Source organism: Danio rerio, chromosome 21 (assembly GCF_052040795.2).
Source record: "Danio rerio strain M-AB ecotype USA chromosome 21, GRCz13ab, whole genome shotgun sequence".
NCBI classification, from domain to species: Eukaryota; Metazoa; Chordata; class Actinopteri; order Cypriniformes; family Danionidae; genus Danio; species Danio rerio.
In genome coordinates this window covers 17527882-17541326 of record NC_141041.1, presented here as the reverse complement: position 1 = coordinate 17541326, position 13445 = coordinate 17527882, and the positions used below count along the sequence as shown (strand labels likewise).

Genomic DNA, 13445 nt, shown 5'->3' with positions numbered 1-13445 from the left:
CACAGGCTCATTGTGAAAACATACCCCATCTACATTTCTAGAGACCGCGAATTATGTAGCCAGAGCTGAATTTCGTTTTTAAAAAGAATGCTATGACGTGGTATGATGCTGCCGACAACTTCTGTTTCTTTTCATGCTACCAGCTGAGGGCTAGCAATGACCATGTGGACGGCTTTTCCACTGTTACAAGTTTGGCCAGTTCATTACATACGTTGGCGAACTTGACATGGAGAGAGGAGTTGACAGCAATAACCGGCTTAAAGTCCAGCAAAGAACGGTTCCAGAACGCAGATAAAACAAAAACAAAATGCGAAAAAAAAATCAATTAAACAAGTAAATAACAGGGTAAGAACGCAGTAAGATCTAAAAGCGTGGTAAAAATCTGGTAGCCATGAGGGCTTTTCTGTTTCTGGATTGCTTTTGAAAACACTGTCGGTTCTACTGGTTTAAGGAAGGCAGTCGGTGGATAAATCAGTGAAAGAAAACATTGAAAAACAATGGTGTTTTATAAAACACTATTGGTTGGGTTTAGTGAAGGGTGTGGATGGGGGGGATCAGTCAGTCGGGGGGTCAGTCAGTCGACAGCATCTTCTGGTGGATTTATATAAGAACAGCAGGCGCAAATGCCACTCGCGAGAAAAAAAATGAGATCTAAAAAAGTGTACACAGCGGCCTCTGGTGGATTTGCGAAAAACAAAACCTGCAAAAAAAAAACACCTCCTGGGACGTATTTTGCGCTGTCCAGAAATGTATACAGGGGTACATTTCAATAATGAGGTTGGGTATTTTTGAACTCTGTCCACATGAAAATGCAAAAGCTTGAGGCATGTTAAGGGCACGCCGAACAAACTGGTTGTAATAAAAGCCTTTTATGCTGGGTTTACACCAAACAAGGAATTAAGTATTTGCACGAGTATCTTGCATACAAGTCAAAGCAAACATGAGGGCATTACCAACCTGTGGTGCCAGTGATAATGATATGTGATGCGTTTGCTGCGAACATGTGGAATTTGCATCAATCACATTTTCCACGTTTGGTGTGAGCCTAGCTATGTTGGCCAATCAGAAAGGCAAAAACAGATTGCATGCTGACATTATGAGGCAAAAACAGTTGTAGTGTTCACATGACCACATTGTATGCAGAGTTTTGGAAAATCTTCACACTGGCCAGTGTTCAGAATGTTTTGGTTTTAGTCACCTGATACTGTGTTTTCATGGGTATTTTTAAAACCGCAGTTTTTTTCTACAGTTTCACAGTTTTTGCTTAGTCTACATAGTTTTCATGCAGAAACTGTCAAAATATACAGAAAAAATGCGGTTTTGAAAATACCCATCTTAGTGTGGACAGTGCCTAAGCAAGTCAATGGCAAATTTGGTCAGATTATGCCATCAAGCAATCAAGAATACTTTTAAAGCACTAATTAATCTTTGTCTATGTAAAAATAATAATGTTTTTTTAGATCACAGGTCATATTTGGTAATATCATTAACAATATTATAATTGTCAATTGTGTCCTTGTTTTGGAATACACAAGCTGATAGGTAACTTTAAGACTAACATAGTCATAGTAAAAAGTAAAAAATGTTAGATTTACATAAGATTAACAAATACTTTTACAAATGTTATATTTGAGACCGTATAAGTACTGCAATAATCAAGTTTGTGTTTTGTTTAGACTTATTATAGAATGTACTTATGTATATTTTATTGTTATTACTATAATGTGCACATACACTGAAAACCCTAATAAGTTGACTGAATGAAATTAATTGTATTTAATACAAATACGAGATTTAGTTAACTCGTTGCCTCAATTTAATTGAGTGACGGAGTCTCCCAAAACTTGCATATTTAAGTTTATTTAACTTGTCGGTTTGGTAGATTATACTTAAATTGTTCAGTTCAGCGTGTGTGTCTGTGTGTAATTATATACTATGAAAAAAAAAGTTAAAAGAAAAATAAGTAGCTATTTATTCCCATTATGGTGAATAATTATACATGAAGCCTTGTTTTCTGATTAAAAAGGACCTTGCTAAAAGGTTGCACATATTAGAATTTTACAGTCAAGACTACACTAAATACCACTTAATTTTTTTCAAAGGATTAATTGTGATTTTGAGCTTACTATACTTGAAGTCTTAGGTTTATGCATTTTCATTGTATTTAAGTTAAATTAACTCATATTAATAGATGACAGGACCAAAATGTTAATTTTAAGTAATGTTCCGTCAACTTTACTTGATTGTTTAAGTAAAGAAAACATTAGGGTTTACAGTGTAAAACATGTAACAAAGACATTGTAAAATAAACTATACTGCTCATTGTTAGTTGAAATTAACATTGCACTATGAATTGGTAAATGCTTATTTTAATTGTTTGACAAGTATATAAATTGTGCAATTATATTCAGATAAAGTAGTTCCATTCAGGTTTTGACTACATTAAAGTTTAATATCATTACAAGAAAATGTTTCAAAGATCAATACAGCCTGAGAAATGTCCTGAATTAATCTCATTGAATTATCAGAAATGAACTAGTATGTTTGATTATTCCTCGAAGTCAAAAAAATAGACCTTACCGACACTGTGAAGTGTTACTAATAAATGAATATCACTAACCCTATATAATATGTGTTAATCCAGCAATTGTATTGATGCTTGTGACACAACAATAACTAATTATATGACAAGTATAAGTATTATGTAATTAAGATAAACTGCCAACATGTTTTATAATGAACAGGAAATGTTCTGTTGACTTCACTGTGAACTCAATGCAATACTTCTATCCTCCAGAGTGAAAAAGACACAGTGCCATTCTTCACACAATCAGACTGTACCATCACCTCCCAAACGGGGTCCAGGGCCTTCAAAATCCCCCAGTCCATCCGCCAGAGAATCTGCGCCACCTTTGACACAGCCAACGCCAAGGGCAAAGACTGGCAGCTCTTAGCGCAGAAACTGCATATAGACAGGTGAGATGTTTATGCAGAAACACCGCAGACAAACACAGGCATAAGCAGACATACGGACACTGACATACATGCTAAAGTACAAACAGAAGTGCGCCCCCAACATATGGAATCCCACAAGTCTAATTTGCTCCATATTCCTCCAGCACATGGTCACATTAACCGTCGGCAAAGCCACAGGCAGATACTGTGGAGCAGTAATGAGATCGAACTCATGCATCCTGCAAACCCAAGTTACAGTAAAAAACATACCTCACATCTGCGACAACACACCATTAAAGGCAGAATTCACCGTACAAATGCTAATTCTGTCATCATTTACTCACCTCTGTGTCATTTTAACATGACATGTTTTGTCATGCTGTGAACAGCATTACTTTTTTTGTATGACAACTAGCATTTTGGTTAGATTAAATTATTGTATGGCTTGCGGATACATGGAATATATTGAGCTAAAGACATCTACACTGTAAAACCCAAAATTTAAGGTAACCCAATGTATCTCGGTTCATTCCACTGTGGCGATCCCAAATTAATAAAGGGACTAAGCCGAAAAGAAAATTAATGAATGTAACCATACCACATATGGGATACTTTTCAGTAATTGGTCATTTTTATTTATTTATTTATTTATTTATTTATTTATTTTATTTTTTGGTTTACAGTATATATGTATGTATTTCTTGTCTCACCTTGACAAACTTTACATCAAATGCATGTGTATCATAAATAATGTTTTATTATTTAAAAGTGGGGTGACAGTTAATGGGCTAATCATATTAATTGCATATTATATTATTTACATATTATTAAGTAGAGGTCATATTAAGTACAGTATGCTGTTTTGATTTAGCATCTGTCTTTTATGCTGATGTTAAACATCAGTGAAACATGAATGGCTCTGAAGTAAAAAAAAAATGCTATTGTGTTTTCTAAAAATGCATTTAAACTTAACATTTTTAATAAAGGACATCAGTACTTGTAATGTGAATGAGACACTGACAACTGAGGTGTGGGTCCAAATGCAGGTTTATTAACTTGAATGGTCTGGCAAGCAACGGTCAACAGGGTCAAACAGGTACATGCAGGCAAATCCAAATCCAGAGTTAAACAGGCGAATAGTCAAAAGGCAGGCAGCAGACAACTTGAATAAACAAACAAAGCAAGGGTCTAACATGGCAAGGCAAGGCTTTGGAAGGCTGACGTGAAACTGACGTTTTGTTGAAATCCCGAAGCACAAGTGTTTTAAAACACTGCACCAAAGTATGATCTGAAACAACCAGGTCGCATGACTAAAGTGTTTCAAAACACCTGGTCACATGACTAAAGCAATTCAAAGCATTGATCATTTCAGTAGCGCTTCGAGACCTGGCGAATCTGCGTTTGTCTGACAGGGTCAGAATTAATATAGCCTAGTGGACCATGCTTTTGCACGTTGTTGCTGCTTCAAATGGCTTTTGGATTCGAATCCCAAATACTCCAAAATCATGTTTTTATGTATTTTAATAATGTTACTGTTGTATGGTGTAATCTAGATAGGATACAGCTGCGGATTCACCATCAATTTAGCATCATTTTTGTAACACTGTATAACAAAAATTTCTATTTTTACAGTTCTGTGATGGTTGGGTTTAGATAGACGTTAATAAAATACAATAAATGAGAAATTTCATTAATAATATAAATAGTTCTTGTTAACTTCCGACCACAGTCAAATCTGATCTAGCAACAACCCTGTTTTATGACCAAAACAAGAGTGTTGATTAGGATATCAGACAAATGTTAAAACAAAATGATACAAGAACAGAGTTTTTCAAACCTAACATCCATAGCTGTATCAGCCTGGATTTGAACCCACTATCCCTGCATACTAGTCAGGAGCTCTCACCGCTCCACTAAATCACTTGAAGCTTTAACTCTCTCTTCAGTGAAGCGGAGGATGAATAAAACTTTCTATCGTGATGTGGGTTTACTCTTACATAAAAATATGACCACTAGGTGTCACTGTTTCTTCAATTTGTCATAATGAAGGTTTTTTTTTAAATGAGAAAACACAAAATCTGCGATCAAACCTTCCTGAAATCTCAAGTTCAAACTCTATTGCATATTTATCCGCTTCAGTGCAGTGGAAGATGGATATAACTTTCTATCGTGATGTGGGTTTGCACATACATAAAAAAATGACCACTAGATGTCTCTGTAGAGACACGTATCGAAACGTTTCGAAGCTTCGACACATTTGCTTTCATGATCCTCGCTTTGCCCACCACTAGGTAAGCCAAGGCAACCGCGTCATTATGTTCACAGTACAGTCTAACAAGACTCAGCAACTTGTGTGTGTGTGTGTGTGTTACTTTTAAAGTCCGCGTTACCAGTACGGAACAGCTTCAGCTGTGTGTGCTAGCATTCAGCTGAAAACTGAAACAGGTGTAAGTGTGTGGTGCATGACAGGATTTGTAGTCCATATGGTGACAGATTTTAAAGTCCTGTCTAGTGAGAGTGAATGTTTCCAGCGATCTACAAGCCTGGATCACTGGTCATTGTGACAGTACTATGCAGAATAAAATAAAAATAACTTTTATAAGCATGACTATAAAGTGTAAGTCAACAATACTGAAGACATAAAAAAAGACATAAAAATGAAATTCCTGTTAAAATGAAATATAGTAGCGATGAAATGGAGAGCGGAGGTCTGTCCTGATTTACACACACACAAAAATTAAGCAGCACAGCTACTTTTAGCACTACTAATACTAATAACAAATGTACAATTATGTTTCACTCTTAATGCCCGTCTAACAACCATCTAGTCCACTATGCCTATTTTTCCCATTTTCTTCAATTTCTCATGATGTTTTTTTATTTTTTTTTTAAATGAGAAAACACAAAGTCTGCGATCAAACCGTTCTGAAATCTTGAGTTCAAACTTTATCGCATGTTTATCCGCTTCAGTGCAACGGAGGATGAATAAAAACTTTCTATCGTGATGTGGGTTTACTTTTATAATATTTTCGCCAGGGATGAAAGACAGAGTTGTTTTTGAAATGAGGCTGGAAGAGTCGGACAGAAGGATTTAGGGGGAATTTTCTAGCTGGTCAGAGCCCCAGGCAGTGTGTAATGAGAATGTCTCCTCCTTGTTAAGCGGATTTCTGCAATTACCTTCTGAGGATGTGCAAGCTCGTCTAAACAGCGCAGAGGGCAATTACCCAGAGAGCTGCAGTGCAGCAGCTGGAAAGCGTGTTACTGCCCCCTGCTGGAGGCCAAATGCTCCTGGAAAATCAAATCACATTTGAAGGGTTCATTTGCAAAACAAAACCTGATTTATAAAAACGAATACAAATGTTTTAGCAAATAAAGTCTTAATCAACTTAAGTACTATATTAATGATGAACTTGGTAATGGTGAAGTTAAAAGAATACACTATAGGTGAAGAAGGCATGTATCCAGCCTCTTAAAAGGAATGGTAAGCACATTTTTTTATTAGCTTGTCTTTGTCATTGGTTATTATTACTGCACTTTTTGATTTAACAAAAATATGTTCTACATTTTTGTAAAAGTGCTTACCACATTATTTTATGTTTACAAATGTGCATTAAAACTAAACGTTATTACAGTTTTATAAATAATGTAAAAATATTAGAATTTTAGAAATATGAAAAAATACTTATTTTTAAATACTAATTTATTGTCATCCATTATTAAAAATGTTTTTTTTAAAACCGTAGCCTGTAGGAAAATAACACACTGGCCAGCACACTTCCACAGTCAGAATTTATCCATTTGAATAATAATAGTTGCATTTGTCGTAAAGCGTTCTTCTTTTAGATATCTTCAAAATTTCTGATGGCATACTGTCAAAAATAAGCTCATAAGGGCCAAATCGTGGACTTTTTCAGCAGAGAGTGGTTTTCAAACCACCCGAACCTATGAAAATGAAAGCCTGCAAATAATCAAATTCAAATTTTATTTGTCACAGTATGATATGCAGTGAAATGCTTAAACAACCACTCGTGACTATAAAAAAAATAATAACAAGAAGAATCGACATTTTGGAGAAATATAAATGCAATAGAAACTGAAAAAATTTTTTAAAGACTTTTGATATAGAGTATGTGGCTGTAGAGAAAAAAAGTACAAAGTATCAAAAAAAAAACAAAAAAAAAAAAATATATATATATATATATATATATATATATATATATATATATATATATATATATATATATATATATATATATATATATATATATATATATATATTTATTTAAAATATGTATTATATATATATTTAAAAAAAGTTATCTGTACAAACAGAAACATAGAAGTGTTTCTAACAAGTGCCTGGTGCATAAGAGAGGAAGAGGTGTATGCTATTAAGATGGTTTGTCAAGCTTACTCACCCATATGAGGTACACTAGAACTACAAAATTCCAAATTGGCGGTAACTTTAGTGAAAATATTGACTTATCTCCATAATCTTCAAGTCATGAAAACATGTTTTTATTTCATAACGCATCAACCTTATTCTTCTCTCAAAACAAGTAAATTCAGTCAGTCGGTATTTTCAGTGAAAGCTGCTAAGGATTGGAACTCCACCCCACCAACAATTAGAAGATCACTCACTTTTCGTTCTTTTCAATCTCATGTTAAAAATTGATTATTGGCAAATCAACATTGTCAGCATTAGTACTGTATTCTTGACACATTTGTACTGTTGTCTTTGGCTTTTTGTCCTCTTCTGCTGCCATCAGTCTGTTCTTGTTTTTTTACTTTTTTAACTGTATTTTATATATGAAAGTATGTTTAATGTTTAATGCTGTGCTTCTATTTTAGGTGGGACTTTAGAACATTCTGTAAGGGGTCTACAGTTGGAAAATAGCCATTCTTGGCTAATTCTGGCACATTTTACAGTAATGTTTATTAATGTGCATTGACCCTGTAAACAAATAAACTAAACTAAACTAAAATGTATTAGTGGACGCAGCCATTGCAACCTCGTGACATCTGGTCTTAATTACTTACATTGGTTTTTAGCCATTAAAAACAGCTTGTTATGCTATTTTTATGCCGTTATGTATGTTTTGTAATTATATTATTTTATTTTTAGATAAATATAAAAATATTTCTAATATAAATTTATATAAAGATAAACACAAATGTTTGCAGAGCAAGGAGTGTGTCTGTTTTCAAGTTATATGAGATTTAACTTGAAGTTTTAAGTTAGTTTGGTATAAAGTTGAAATTACCTGTAAAGTTAATTCAATTCAACTGTTTGTTTGTAACAGTGAACTTCACCAGTTGATTGATTACAAGTTTTGTAAAATATTAAGTTTTCATATGCAAATTAGACAATTTAATTAAAACAAATCGGAACATTGGGTGAAGTCAAGTTCTTTTTTTTTTTTTTTTTTACATATTAGAAGTTTTTACAGAAGAGATTTTGTTTATCTATATTTATTACTCCATTATGCAGTAAATAGTCTGCATCCAGAAAAAAGAAGAGTTGTTTGCTGTATACAATTAGGCAAATTAAGTATGAACATGTTAAAAAAAACATTTAATATATATTAATAAAACTATCAAATTTGTGTATACAGTAAGACATTTGAGAAGAAAAAAATAAAGTAAATATGAGAAAATAACATTTAAATGAGTTATATTGAAATGAGCATGCTACATCAGCCCACCAAATGAAGGTTAATTTTCTCAATTTTAGCGTTTTAACTTCATTGGCAAATGCTAAATTATCGGAAGGTCAGTCTGAAGTCATCATACGACCTACTTCTGTAGATAAAACCCAGGTACATTCAATATGGATGCAAAAAAAAGGATTTATTTCTGCTTCTTTAAGACACACCTGCAGACTGTGATTTCCGCTTCTGTGATACAATTATGTCTCAAAGATGGGTTGATTTTCTTCCAGCAAAACTTCTTTAATATCCTTCTCGCTTTTATAAACTAATTTAACCATTTTGATATGTTGTCGGGGCATGCAGGCTTTATAGGATAACGTTATTAAATTGAAAGTTATGCAAGATGAGAATCCTCGCAATAGAGTGTAATAATTCAGAGTCTCTGCAAAATAATATGAATTTATATAACCAAACCTTGTAGTTTAGCACAATAAAATATGAAAATAAACTTATATAATATATATAAATAATAATTTAACCATTTTTTACAATATATATTGTTAAAGAAATGTATATTATAAAAGAAATGCTTTATATTAATTTATAAATATAGAGCTGTTTCGAAGTTAAATGTTCCTCGATGAATTAATTTTATTTAAAATGTATAATTTCTATAAATTAAAAGTGGATATAACCTTAAACTTAAATTATGTTAAAATGTAATACTTTTGATTCATTGTGTATTTACATATATACTAGGGGTGTCAAAATTCATTGTTTCTTCAATGTACCACAATGCAGACGTGAACAATTCGCTATCAGTTAAGTTATAAAAATAACCGATTATTGTGTATTGACATCGTTTATCACATATATGCATTATATGGAGGAAGCTTACTATGGCGAGGGAGGAGACAGTGAGTAATTAAAACTTCAACTACTTAAACACAGACAACTGTGCACAATTCACTGCTTGTGAGTTTTCTCCACTGCATCGCGGATCAGCTGATCACTGTGGCCATTTAACATTAGCGTCTGTGTCACTGTTTGCTGAACAGCGCCAGAGCCGTGCTGACTGTTAGAGCCTTTTCTGTTGAGCACATGATCATTCATAGGCATTTAGGGACTCAATCAACAACTCTCAAAGAGGAAACGGGATAATATTTACATTTGTTAATTCGCTTTAAATGCTCATGTTGTTCTGTGCATGTACTTGGGCTTTGTTTGATGCATTCAAAAGAAGCGTTTTTTAAGCAGGTAAAATTAAAGGTCCATATCATATATCTGACTCTTGTATTAAAGGACAAAATTGTTTTACAAATAATATATAAATAAATTCATAAATAATACATTTTTATACAAGAATTATTGGGTTGCTATGTAAAATTTCAAATTGTTTATGAAAAGCATCGTCAATGCACCGAAATATCAAATGACCATAAACCTAGAAATTTTTAGTTTTCAGTCATATAGATTAAACATTTCTTGGTCAACTTAAAAATAAGAAATGTATTATAATATGTAAAAATGTAGTACATATTATAACATGTTTCTTATTTTCAAGTTGGCATTAATTTCTACTTGAAATTAAGCAGTTTTTTTATTTAATGTTGGTTAAATTAGTTTTATAGTGTATATAAATTCATGGTTAACTTGAACATATGTAATACATATGTAAAACATATGTATTTAACATATGTAAACAACATTTTAAAAAATGTATGTACTGTGCTACTTATATGTTTTTATATTATTGGAGTTTAATCGGTTTCAATTTTTTTATCCTAAATTTATATAAAATTCTACATAATGTGTACTTAAAATAATTAAATGTTTTTACAATCACAATCATTTTCTTGTTGTTAATTCAACTTCAGCTCATTGTTTTTTTTTTCACCTAAACAGAAACCTTGGTTATTTTGCACGCCAGACGAGCCCGTCAGCTGTCATTTTGAGTTTATGGGAAGCTCAGCATCAGGAACAAGGTGATCTGGACTCTTTGGCCAGCGCTCTGGAGGAAATCGGAAAAGTTCAATCCAAACAGTCCACTAGCGCAGACACTCTAGACCGCATCAGCAAAACCATCCCGTCCAGTGACTCGACCCTGAACCGCAGCAGTGAAGAGCTGGACGCCAACCACACTTAACAACAATTGTTCTAGAATTGAAAACTGGAACACTGTCCTTATCGGATTTAAGAGGGTACGACAAAGAGAGAGAGGAGGCGGGGCTATAAGAGGTGGAGGCGGGGCTATTTGAACTGGAGGTGGGGCTATAAGTGCTGGAGGCAGAGCTGAAGGTGAATTTATCAGAGATGGGGACGTGGTGATGATAATATGGGGCGGAGCTATAAGAGCTGGCCCATCCCTTAAGATAGTTGCTCCTCCCTCTCCTTGACTGATAAAAACAGGGTGTTAAAGAATGGTTGTGACCAAATAGATGAGCTTCAGCGATTCACACACATGCACACAATATTCCTATCAAGTACGCATCAGAACAAAACTGACTTATACACTAAGCCTGTCTGATGAAAAAATTGCAGCTAAGGATTGTGGGTATGCTTTTGTGATCATTTGTGAACGGAGAAATTTAAAATTGTTGACTTGCGAACGCAGACCGGACTGCCTTCGGATGCTTCAGAGTGTTGAAGAATGTGTCGTCGTTTTTTTTTTTTTTTTTTTTTTGTGGGACATTTTATTTTGCGTTTTTCTGTTCGAAAACCACAATGGTTGTCTGCATTTCTGAGTAACTTTCTGATTGCAAATAGATTTAAAGAAAAAAATAAAAATAAGAACAATGTCTGTATTATTGAATATTATTAAAGCCTGTTGGAATAGCAACAACCAGTGTAAACTGAAGGATGTACTCAAAGATAACCAAAACTGATTCTTGTTATACACCATTTACTTTTGCAGCCTCTTGAAATATGTCATTATTATTGTTATTTTTCTGTCTGAAGGAAGAAATATAAAAGAAGAAATCAAAAAATGCTTGAAAGTGTGATTTGCGGTAAGGAATGTTAGTTGGTCTAGAAATAATAAAAATAAAAAACAATGGTTAATTAGCTTGATAGAAAAAAATTACGATTACAATTTTGACCTATTTTGCAATTTCGAGTTAAATACCTTTTTCAAACATTTCATCTCAAAATTAGAAGAAATAAATTCTCAGTTTTAAAAATAAAGTTGGCATTTTAAAAAATAACAATCAGAATCACAAGTTACAACTTAGAATCCTAAGGAAAATATAACATTTTATATGATATAAAAGTCAGAATTCCAAGAAGTAAAGTTATTCTGTTAAAAAAAAATGCTGTAAAATTTACAGTATTGCTATTTTTACTCTATTACTGCTATTTAATACTGGCAAACCTTACAAGTGCACTGTAAATTATTATTATTACAACTGTGCAGTAAACTACAGCAAATTTGTAATTGTGAATTTACAGTGAACTTGGGAATTTTACAGTATTACCAGCTATTTTTCAGAGTTACTGGCAAACTTTACAAGTGCTCTGTAAATCATTACAACTGCGCTGTAAAACGATATCAAATTTGTAATTGTGAATTTACAGTGAACTTGTAAATTTTAGAGTATTACTGGAAATTCTTACAGTATTACCATAATTTTTTACAGTATTACTGTAAAAATTTACAAGCACACTGTAAATTATTTATTACAGTTGTGCTGTAAAACTAACGCAAGTTTGCTATTGTGAATTTACAGTGCACTTGTACATTTTACAGAATTACTGGCAACCACTAATATTGTAAAAAAAAAAAAAAGTAGATTTACAGTAAATTCTTTACATTTATTTTATTTTTTTTAAGGGAGATATAATCAGAATTGCAATAAATTGTCAAAATTGAAACTCACAATTTGAGAAATAGGGTTGCAGAACTTTTTGGTTCTTTAAAAACAATCTGAACTGCAAATAGGAAAGAATTGTGAAAAAATATAAACATATTTGCAAAAAGTCACAATTTCAAGAAATAAACAGAACTGCAGGAGGAAAGTCGAAATTGACAACATTACACATCAAAATCCATATATATATTTATATAAACACATGGATATACATTCGCAGTTACACATATACACAGTTTTTGCATCTGAACTCTGCTTATATTTAATATTTTTGTATGATATGAAAAAAAAACATTTAATTCTTCTTAGCACGTTTTTCATATAAACTATCTCTTCAAATGTGACAAAGCTGGTCAGAATCCATCAGCTGTCTGTCAAAAATGACAAATGATGGACAGCTGTGCGTTAAATCCATCACATAACACAGTAAAATCCTTCAAACAGATTTTGACAGGAAACTCTGGTGGTTTGATGTAAATGTGGAGAACACACACACACACACACACACACACACACACACACACACACACACACACACATCAACTAAAAGGAGTGATTTCCATATGATTTCTTTTTCGTTTTTTTTATCTTGCCACTAAATACACCTACAATGGCTTAATATCTGACATATGGCATTAATGATGCCCTTTCAAAAAGCATTTTAACACTCTTCATACACTGGAAACCTTCATTGTGCTGACATTTTCACAAGCATACATGCATAACAACACAGTTGTATAATCAACCTGACTTCAAGCATACTGTAAAATGTACCGTATAATTTACCCCTAGCATCACACACACACACACACACACACACACACCACTTCATTTGAGTGTGAAAGATGAGCTGTGCGTGTTGCTAGATTAGCATTAAAGTGTGTGAATATATGTGTGCTCAAATAGTCTGTTGCATCAGAATATAAAAAGAGATTGTGCTTTTGATATGTGAAATGATAACCTCATATATGCA

The 13445-nt window shown here is 33.0% G+C and overlaps 1 protein-coding gene across 2 annotated transcripts in view; it reads left to right on the top strand.

Moving 5' to 3' along the window:
* The window catches only part of unc5da (unc-5 netrin receptor Da), a 357597-nt gene extending 346187 nt beyond the window's left edge, over window positions 1–11410 (top strand). The window contains exons 16-17 of one of the 2 annotated variants that reach the window (XM_087300128.1): window positions 2798–2976; window positions 10512–11410. In XM_087300128.1, coding sequence (XP_087156254.1) covers window positions 2798–2976; window positions 10512–10752 — 420 coding nt within the window. In that variant the 3' untranslated portion in view covers window positions 10753–11410. 2 annotated transcript variants of the gene reach the window in all.
* The last annotated feature ends 2035 nt before the right edge of the window (window positions 11411–13445 follow it).